Source organism: Ziziphus jujuba, chromosome 10 (assembly GCF_031755915.1).
Source record: "Ziziphus jujuba cultivar Dongzao chromosome 10, ASM3175591v1".
Taxonomy (NCBI): Eukaryota; Viridiplantae; Streptophyta; class Magnoliopsida; order Rosales; family Rhamnaceae; genus Ziziphus; species Ziziphus jujuba.
In genome coordinates, this window is record NC_083388.1 from 18397670 (window position 1) to 18408915 (window position 11246).

Sequence of the window (11246 nt, forward strand, 5' to 3'; positions counted from 1 at the left end):
TATAAATATTTCTTACCAACAAGAATAAATGAAAGAATCTTGTTGATTCAAATGACTGTCATCTCTGTATCTCACACAAAGGGTATAGTCAAAAGTCAAAACCATGACTAAAATTTTAAGTCGGTCTCTACTACTGTTGTTGCACCACAAGTACAGATGCTTTGCAATAGAAATCTAATGAGGCAAGCAAGTCTCCAATGGTGCCAAGCTCAGGAAATTCACTCCATTCCGATAGCCCTGAGATCTGTGGTGACTTTGCATCATGCTCTCTTCCTATTATAATCAAATCATACTCTGCCGCCATAGATCTAAGCACCATTGCACTCTCTGGTCCATCGTTCACTCGCTTCTCTACGAATCTTATACACTCAAAACCTGCATTTTTGCTGAACTTCAAATCTCTCATCACCTCCATATCAAGCATCTTTTCATACACATCACCGAATTCTTCTATGGCAGCCAAGATTATCACTGTTAGGCGTATACTCTTCTTCTCGCTTATCATTCTTTTCCCCAATGACAAGGCTTCCCTATCATCTTTACCACCCAAAAATACCACAGCCACTGAATAGTACGACTCCGGTGCAACCATGGAGGCTCGCCTGCTTATGCCTCGGTCGACAAGGATTCCGACCGAGCATGGTGCTATTTCCAACACACTGCAATTTATGGCCCTTATGGTATTGTCATCTGATTCTATGGAGCCATTGGTGTACCATCTCCGATGAAACGGGAGTATAATAATGGTGGTGCGATTGTCCAAGGCCATCAAGCAAATGTCATCGTCCATGGATTTGGAAGGAGAGATTATGGTAAAGGAATTTAAAGAAACAATACCCTTGTTTCTTTTCTCAAATTTATTCAAGTGGTAGATTACCTTTTCGGAGTAGGAAAGAAGGTGGGAAGGAGATTTCCTTTCCCATTGATGCGAAAGAAGCACGGGGGATGCTCTTCCGATTAATTCGATGAGGTGAAGAGCATAAACCGAAAGGGTGCTTCTAGTATTGGAACATGAGACGTCCAGTACATTGATGATGCCGGAAATGTTTTCCGGTCTGTGTATGCAAACAAGTACTCGTAGCTCCGAATTGGGTGAGGAATACATAATGTTCCTTTTCTCGTAATTTGTCAATTTTTTTGTAGGATTGAGAAGCTTCACCACGAGTGGCAAAATGATTGATGCCACCAAGATGCTACCGACATCTAAAGTAAATGCTGTCTCTGAGGTCAACTGGAATTGTTCAAGAAAAAATGATTAATTACTTCACTCATTGATCACAAGTAGTAATGCTTATTAGTTAGTATAATCTCTATAAGATGGAAAAAAACTCAACCTCATTAGACAACTTGGATCATCATTATAGTTATATTATCATCTTAAAATTTTGTTGTTTAAGTTTTAAACTTAAATATCTAAAAAACTTTTAATCCATGTTACTATCATTTTCAAAAGTTTAAACTATTAGTAATTGAGTCATCATTTCACCACGTCTATGTGTCTTTGATTAGGGGAGGGGAAAAAAAAAAAAAAACTAAAACATATTTGTACCTCTTTGTCTCTGGCGAAGGTAAAGTTGGCGAGCTGGACAATTCCTTTGGAGCACATAATGAGAGCGATTGCTAAAGTATCAGCCAATGGCATTTTACAAAGCAATGGCGGAATCATACACCCCAAGAACTTGGTGAGAAAAGTTACCGCAATGACGGATTGATTGGCTTTGATGAACTTATCCTTGAAATTGTAACGGAGATGCGAAAAATCTGCCCTCAACAAGGACGTTGTAACAAAGATCGGCAAATAAATATCAAAGACGAAGAGATGGAGCTTGTCTATGATAGCTGTTCCTAATGGTGGTCCATCAGGGATAGCCATACCCAATATAAGAGGTCCAAAAAGAAAAGACTGACCAAAGCAAGTAGACAACAAACCAGATGCCAACATCAAGATTATGATCAAACCCAGATACGAATTCTTGACGGCCCTGCCTTCAGGTGTTTGTCTGATGATCCGAAACATCGCCGGTCGAAACACGAAAACGACCAGAAGAATATATCCAACGGTTGATACTGTGGCTATGAAGGCATAAGTAAATCCTTTAGCTTTGAGAATAGTCATCAAAGAGAAAGAAACTGAAAGAAAGATATTGTAAACTTCGCTGACCAATGCTGCTGATAGGCTAAAGCGGCCAATTTCGGAGCCGATCATTTTGAGCTCTTCGAGAAGAGAAGAAATGACTGGAAATGGACTGAGGCAGTGGACTGCAATCGCATAGGGAAGTTCAGAGGCTTGTCTTCTGTTTAGACCGAATTCGGGATTGGTGAGCTGGCTTTGGTACAAACTGCCAACTATCAAAGGCAATAATACGCTTGCTGTTCCAGTCCATAGTGGTTTTGTTCCCATTGTTCTACTGTTTATCATACCCATATCTATTTTCACTCCACTTAGGAACATAAAGAATGAATACCCTAATGTACCCAGCATACCAATTTCTTCTTGATTGTTCACGCTAAACATGTAATCCTTCACTATTTCAAGTCTTCCCAACATTGTAGGGCCCAGGATTAAGCCGGCCTGCATGGTTTCAGCAAACATTTTTTTAAAAAAAATTTTGTCTTAGTTTTATATAAACATGAGCTGAAAAAAAAAAAAATTGCATAAAAAATCTCCTAAATTTCATTAAAAAAAAAAAAAAAGGTGCAATTAGCTAGGCTTTGTTTGGGATATTGTATTGGATTGGATCATACTAAAATATTTAAATTTTCATACTACTTGATTTAAAATAGTTTTATTTAACTCAATACAATCCAACATCTCAAACTGACTATAATTCTTATTTTTTAAATACATTTTAATTTTAGCTATTTAGAGACCTTTTTATTTTTAATTTTTATTAGTGCCTCCAGCGACAAAAGATAAACTTTTGTGGTTAGAGGTTGGAGGAGGTTTTGATGTCAAAAATAAAGAAAGAAAGAAAAATTAACCCCAAACAAAAAAAGTCGACAGAATATCAATGGAAAAACAATTTAGAGAAAAAAAAAGAAAAAAAAAACCCTATTTTGAATTTGTTCTAAGGCTTTTGCCTCCCAAAAAATTCTTAACAAAACAGAAACAAAACAAACAAAAGCAATTGTGATTTAAAGAAAGGAAAGAATATATGTATTATGCATGAGGATTAATTAATTAATTAATGAATGAACGTACAAGAAGCTGGGAGGTGAACTTGGGGAGACGAAAAGGCTTGAGCATTAATTGGAAGAGTTGGGTAAAGAAGAAGATGACGAACATTTGCAATTCCAATGTTGGAATTGGATAAGGCTTCAGCCCAGCAGCACGTAATCTCCATATACCGAATGAATTCACCTCCGGCGGCATTGTGCTACAGTACTCTCTTGACGTGTACGACATGTTCTTTGGACTTGGAAATAATGTTCCATGCATCAGAAACATTTTCTATCTCCTTTTCAATTTCGTCTCTGCCCCAAACAATATACCAACAAATGGCTTCTCTTCGATCTTGATCACGTAAAATTCAAAAAAAAAAAAATAAAAAAAATTTGATGATTATTAATTATTAGTTTTCAAAACTTAAAAGATGGGTGTTTAAATGATATTTGTGTTTCCAAAACTAACGACAGTTCGTTTTTTTTTTTTTTTTTTTTTTTAATAGATGTACAAACTCACTTCCACTTTTTGGAAAAAGTAGTTCCATGAACGGTTAATTTCTTAACTGTATCTTGAAATTGAATATGGTTAGCACATAATTATATATGTTCTCCTTGTATAAACTCAAAATACAGCTGGAAATCTAATAAATGGTTATAACCACTAATTTCTATCATTGAACATACATTTTCTTTTATTATTATTATTATTATTTTGGAAATGCAAGGATTTGAATTGTTTGAAAATTCATTATGACTGTCTTTCAATTATCTTGTTGGATAAAAATATTTTATGTAAAGTTTTGTTTCCCTGTCCCACCAATAGGAAGGCACCTAAAATTTTGGTTTAACATTTTACTTGTGGAACACAAAAAACCAAACCAAAAAAAAAAAAAAAGGGGAGGGGGGAAGGAAAGTAAAGTAACCTCTGGAGAAAGGGCAAGAATGATATCTTCAAACAGCTAGCATATCTTCGAGAGGACTTAGCGTAATAATGTGTTGTTTCCAATCATAATAGCTATGACAAACAATATGAACCCATAAAAATAACTAATTTGAATATATAGTTCCATCTTATTTATATTTGTTTTATGAAAAATATAATATTGTGATAGGATTTGAAGTTGGAACTTGTTTTAATATTTATCTAATGAAATTTACAGGTGTAATCTTGCTTGGACAAAAACCAAATGAAGATTTATATAAAATTTTGAGGGAAAAGAAAAAAAAGCATTTGTCCGTTGCCCTCATTGGTCGGGAGGTGGATTTGTTATGAGGGCCAATTGCCTTTTTAAATCATTAGTTTATTTATTTTCTTTAAAAAAATACATTCCATATTAATTTTCCAAAATTGTAATATTATTTTGTAAAATATATAAATCGGTAAACAACCAAAATTACTTTTTTTTTAATATATATTAATAATTGTTTTATTATATATAAAAAAAAGTAAACAATTGTATTGTCATTGGGGAAAAAATTAAAAGAATTGTTTTCCAAATTGTAATTTATGTAATAGGGCAATATATTTTCCTTTACATTAATGTTTGAGATTAAAAAAAATAAAAAGATTTGTGTACATATATATATATATGTACACCAGTGCTCATCTATGTTTTGAAGGAATAGGAGACAAGAGAAAGATATTTGAATCCTTTGTTAAAGTGATTAAATATATGGAAAATCTATATGGAAAAATGAACGAATAATAGCTGCCAATTAAATACATCAGTTATATATATAACCCACTGTATACAATTTACTTCTGCCACAAAAATTTTCTTTAATTATTTATTTTAATTTCTTTATTCTTTTGGCGAACGGTCATAGAATTGGTCTCCACCAAAAAACCTTAATTTACCAGAATAAAAAATTAAGAGAAATATTAGAAATTCAATAGCGATTCAAAGATTTGGGTTCAAATAATCACTCTTAAAAAAAAAAAAAAAAAACGAGAGTAAAATTATCTGTTTTGGCATGAGCATGATTAAATATTTGGGTGAAGTATATTATTTTTCAACAATATTGGTTTGCTTTTTTCCTCAAAAAAAAAAAAACAAAAAAAAACAATAGTTTGCTTTTTATAAGCTTTTAAAACATGATTTGATTACTTTTTCCCAAAAAAAAAATGATTTGATTACTTTATTCCAAAAAAAAAAAATGATCTGATTATTAGAAAACATATATATAGAATCATAACTATAGAATACTGGTCTCAATTACTCACATAATTGGGACAATAAAACTTTGTAACTATAAAATATGACCTTCAATTATCCGTACACTATACAGACGGAGAAAAATTCAGAAGACATTGAAATTAAATGGTTTCCTTTACAAACTTATTTACCAAATCAAAAAAACTTACATAAAATTTGATGCCATAGAACCAAATTCCTTAACCACAGAGATAACATAGACATCTGAAGGCTAGTATCTTTCCAAGAATTATATATTTTTCCAAGAATTATATAAAGTTGTTATACCTAGATTAACATTTTGTGCTTCATCCTTATGACGCTAACTCACATTATTATATATACGTATAAAACTATTTAATGACATTGCTTGTTTTTAACTTTTTTTTTTATTATTATTATAAGGAACATTTTTATCTAGGTCAAAATTTAAACTCTGGACTTGAAAGTATATTCTCGATGATTTTACCACTGAATCAAACCTATAAATAAAATTTAAACTTTAGATTTGAAAGTATATTTTCGTTGATTTTACCACTGAATCAAACTTATAAATAAAATTTAAACTTTAGATTTGAAAGTATATTCTCGATGATTTTACCACTGAATCAAACCTATAAATAATTGTTTGTTTGTAATTACAAATAACCTAACAAAACAAATGATGGATAAAGCAGATCCTTAAAAAATGCTATAACAAAGTGCTGTGCCAGCCGCAAATATGTATACATATTAAGATTATCTATAGTGCAATATTTTACAGATAATAATGAAATAAAAAATCATGCATTTGATCATTTGTTGTCGTTAGTTAGGGGAGGATGGATTTATTGTGAGGGCCAATTGCCTTCATTAATCCAAAAAAAGGTTTAAAATCATTAGTTTATTTACAAAAATATTCTATATTAATTTAATTTCCAAACTTGTAATTATTTGGAAAATATATATCAGTAATTCAACCAAAAAAAAAAAAAGTGTGTCAAATGCTTAAACTTAAAAATTTGTATAGTAATTGGGAAAAAAATAAAAGAATTATTTTTGCAAATCTGTATATATTTTCCTTTTATATTATTGTTTGTGATTAAAAGGTTAAGATTGGTGTATGTTCGTTCTTTTCTTTGTAAAAATCTAAGAGACAATATTAAAAATGTACAATTGTCTTGATATTTTCTAATTAAAATAAAAAAAAGAATTAAATATTTTACTACTCTCTGCGAGTTGGGCTTAAATCATCACGACCGCCACCACCACCAGCAGCAGCAGCAGCAGAGAAATTACCTACATTTCTATAACGAGCAGCTGGTAGTACTGTACAATCTTCAGCACTATCTAAATATCTCAAATACATCCTTTGATCTACGACAGGTTCTCTTGTTGCCTCCATTAACGGCAAAGCCGCCAGCAGACCTTCTTCCTGAGGCTGCTGCTGCACCACCAAAACCGAGAACCGAAAATTCGAAGTCGCCAGTATATCTCCGATCACCCCGAGTTCTGGGAACTCGCTCCATTCGGTGCTCAACCCCAACATTAAAGGAGACTCCGGCGAATGGTACCTCCCCACCATAACCAAATCGAAACGGTCCGCCATCGACCTTATCACCTCGGTGGTTTCCAATCCATCTTTCACAAACTTCTCCACGAATTTTGCCTTTCCTTGAACTCCAACACTGCTTTTGAAATCGTAGATCAATTCGTTGTCCACCATCTTCTCTTTGCCGTTGCCTTGTTCCTCAAGGCATCGAAAACGAACGACAGTGAAGTCGATATTTCGATGAACCGCCATTCTTCTTCCATAGGCCAGTGCTTCCCAATCATCGGGACCTCCTAAAAACAGTAATCCAATTCGATACGAATCCGTTATCGAATTCAATATGGATTGAGTACCTCTCATATGACCTCGGTCGATCAAAACTGCCACAGAACAAGGAGATTTGTTGACCACGTTAAGGTTGACTTTTCTGATTGACCGGGCGGTCGATCCGGTTTCGTTTCGATCAAAAGTCCAGTGGTAGTGAAAGGGAAGGATGACGATGTTCGTCCTCTTGTCCAAAGCCAGAGTGCAGATATCGTTGTGCATGCTCGAGTATGGAGCCACGGCAGCGAAATGTTGCATCACCACGGTTCCTTGGTGTTGCTGCTCGTAGATGCTGCATGCATTGACGATGTGCTCCGATGTCGTTGCTTTGGTTGTGTTTTTTTTGAGGTTGTGATGAGGAACTAGTATCGCTGCTGCTCTGCATGTGAGCTCCATTAGATGTAGGACATAGACTGAAATTGGGTTGAGTCTTGTAGGATTTGAAGCTTCAAGTAGTTTTATGATTGTTGGAACATTGTCTTCGTTGTGGATGCAGACTAGAATTCGGAGCTGGACATTGTTTGTGGAGTATAGGATGCTCCTCCTCCCGTAGGTTGTGTATCTTTTTGATGGGTCGTAGAGGTAATTCACTGTGGGTCTTGCAAACCCAGTTACAATCATCATTGTGAATAGTACAAGTGTGAAGGATAGGTCGTCTAAAACCTGTGAATAAATAGATTAATTAGTAGCATAACATAAAATTTTGCAAGGATATGGGCAACATTACCTAAATTATGGTGGGACTTGCCCCTCAATTTTGCAATTCATCATGAATTATATGTAATTGGACAATAAATTACCAACATGTACCATAATTTGGATAATATTGCTAATCATGGTAGAGTTGGTGTAAATATACGAGTTTTGCTATTTGTTATCCTTGACAGCTATTACAATTTTATATGATAAATTTTAATTATAGTATTGTATTTTATAAATTTTTTATTCAAAAAGTTTGAAAATAAATTTTTTAATAATAACCATTTAAATTGTTATTTGATATGTAAATTATAATAATGTGATAAATAGTATTTTTCTAAATTTATCCAACTTCATGTTATAATTTTTGAAATAGATTTTGGTTATATTTTATGAAATTGAAAAATGCTATTTATATCACCATTTGTAGTCATGATTAAGTGAAATTTATATGCCAACATGGAAAATTAATAATTTTCTATCCTTTCGGATTCCCTTAATTTCCAATACTAAATTTTTAGTTTTGTAAATTCAAAACAAATTAAATGCAGACAATTAATAAATGTGTCATGCGATTCAAGTGATGTTCAGTACCTATGGTGACAAATTAGCTAAACTATTAAATTACCTTGCTGTCGTTCCACATATTATATGTGGCAACCTCAATGACACCTTTGCAACACATAATGAGAGAGAGAGAAATAGCATCCCAAAAAGGTACACGGCAAAAAATTGCAGGCACAAAAGTTCCAACGAACTTCCCAACATAACCCATGAAGATAATCAACTCCACAACTCCTAGAGAAATTCCTTTTCCACCAACCACCGAGAAGAAATCCATACGCAGGCCGCTGATGGCAAAGAAAACCGGAAGGAATATTCCTGTGCATAAGGTATTAAGCTTGTAAACCAAACTTGTTCCTAATGGTGGTCCCTCTGGTAGAGAAAGCCCCAAAATAAGTGGTCCAAAAGCAGAATGTTGGCCAAGAACCTCAGAAACAAGAGCAGACAACAAGATCAATACAACAATGACAACGAATTGGTGATCCTCCAGCTGCTGTCCTTCCATTGTGTCTCTGGTTAACCAGACTATGAACGGCCGGATGAAATAAATGATGAAGATAAAAAATGTGAAAATGCAGAAAAAAGACCAGAACCATGCTAATTTATAATTATGGAAGTTATGAACCATAGTTGTCATAACCAAACTCAAAGTCAAGCTGCAGACATCACTGACAACGGAGGTATAAGTAGCCAAACGACCAACCTCGGAGTTAAGAATGTTCAAATCTACAAGGAGGCTGGTAATGACAGGAAATGTGGACATGGAATTGACTGCAACAACGTAGGGAAGAGAATCGGATATGTCTTGATTTATGGGGGTTAAACTTCCTAGAGTAACTAAGGTGAGCATGCCAAGTAGGTAAGGTATAGCAAAACATGAACCACCAATGAAAATTGCCCCATGTCCTGCCTTTCTAAAGACTCTGATGTTCATCTGAAGTCCAATTGTAAATAGATGAAACATGAAACCCATGTTTCCGATCATTTCGAGAAAAACTTTCTCTCCTGGATTGAATAATCTGGACGTTATCCCACATTGACCAAGAATGGTTGGACCTAATAATATACCTGCCTGGTTCCAATCAATCATCATCATCATTATTACATGTAACAACGTATTTATGATTGAGTTTCTCCAAGATTGTATATAATATTAAATACAACTGAAGAAAACGTGAATTTATGTCATGTCACATTCACAAGAAATTCTATTGATTTTCATGAAAAATAAATAAGAAAATCAAAAGTTTGATAAACAAAAAAGGAAAATAAAGTTTTAGAGCTTACCAGGACTTGTGCTGTGATCATACTCTGTTGAAAAGGCTTTGAAAGAAAGTAAATAAACCTCGTTGTCCAAACAATTAAAACAACGTCGAAGAGTAAAGCCGGTAAGGAATAATCAAAAATAAAACGATCAACTTTCCAGAAGCCTTTAGGTGAGATCGCGTTGTTGTATTGGCAAACCAAATATTCTTTAACATCTACTGATGGTCCGGTGACCTTTCCCGCAACCATTGTACTCCATTTGTCCATTTTTGATATCTATGGAAGGTTTACATATAAACAGAAATAAGATTCACAGCAAAACTTTTGGAGACTCAAAAAGGACACCAATATGTGAACAGATAAAGCTCAGAAAGAGAGGCAGAAGTTTTTTTTTTATTTTATATTTTTATGTTTATTTCTTGTTTTTAGATTAAACAGAGAGAGATTGATTATCAACCTGATAGAATACTTTAGGATTACAAATTAAGGTTGGTCTTTTTCTTCTTTTTTTTTCTTCTTTTTAGGTTAATTAAATATTGGCCATGCAAATAAATGAGGTTTCCTTTAATTTCGGAGTGTGGCTCCTCGCCACTCACTCAATAAGTTTACCTCCTCATTATATGCTAAAATCATGTACAAGACTTCCTTGTTATAAGCTGAGTCATATAAAGAAGTACAGAACCCCATTTAACTATTTGTAAAAGAAATAGTAGTACTTTTTAACATTTTCTAGTTTTATAGGTTTTGATCCTTGTGGATTTTTCATTCCTTTTTCTTTCTGGTGCTAAGTAGGTGATTATCGTGGCTTCAGCATGAAATTTTCAACGACCAAATTACTTCTTAACCACATGTTTTAAATGCAAACCGAGGAGAGAAAACAACATAACTTTATTGTTTAAGCCAGAGAAGGTTTTGAAAAACAACTAGTTAGAATTCTACAATTTGCTTCCAACTTTAATTTTTGCCATAAATATACTGTTTTCCCAAAATGTTTCCCAGAAGTAAACTGCAGCTAGCCAAATGGCAGGAGCCATACTTGTAGGCTTGGCCCAAAAATAAAACCATTAAGAATATACACCATTAACGTCACAGGTTTGACCAAGTCAAGTGAAATTCCTCTATTCCCTTTAGTTTAGAATACATTTTAATCCCATAAAAATAAAAAATAAAATAAAAATGGCAGGAGCCATACTCATTTACATTACCCATTTACATTACCAACTCTTTTTTTTTTGAAAGATAGTATGGAAGATCACAATTTGGAATCGGCTTTTCTATAATTATAGTTATGGATGAATTTAAGAGAGTAATACATGAGGGAATTCCATCTTGCCAAAAATTTGCAGTGAGTGTAGAACTAGAAATGGAAATACAGATAGGTCAGTGCAAGTATTCTTCTTATAAGACCAAATAACAAAACTCCCCTGTCTTAGAGCATGGTAAGGTTCTGAACTAGTTCACTGTTGGGATTTTGTAATGACTGCTGAGATCAGTGGATAGCT

General features: G+C 33.7%; 2 protein-coding genes across 2 annotated transcripts; both read right to left on the minus strand.

The window, feature by feature from the left end:
* Positions 1-130: 130 nt before the first annotated feature.
* On the minus strand, positions 131-3373 carry LOC112490644 (cation/H(+) antiporter 4-like). The gene is made up of 3 exons (XM_048468695.2): positions 3203-3373; positions 1550-2572; positions 131-1231 (listed from the first exon to the last, which is right to left on the minus strand). The coding sequence occupies exons 1-3, from the start codon at positions 3371-3373 to the stop codon at positions 131-133; spliced, it is 2295 nt and encodes a 764-aa protein (XP_048324652.2).
* A 3031-nt stretch (positions 3374-6404) lies between these two features.
* On the minus strand, positions 6405-10157 carry LOC107411617 (cation/H(+) antiporter 14-like). The gene is made up of 3 exons (XM_016019229.3): positions 9766-10157; positions 8543-9550; positions 6405-7878 (listed from the first exon to the last, which is right to left on the minus strand). The coding sequence occupies exons 1-3, from the start codon at positions 10009-10011 to the stop codon at positions 6565-6567; spliced, it is 2568 nt and encodes an 855-aa protein (XP_015874715.2). The 5' UTR covers positions 10012-10157; the 3' UTR covers positions 6405-6564.
* Positions 10158-11246: the final 1089 nt, after the last annotated feature.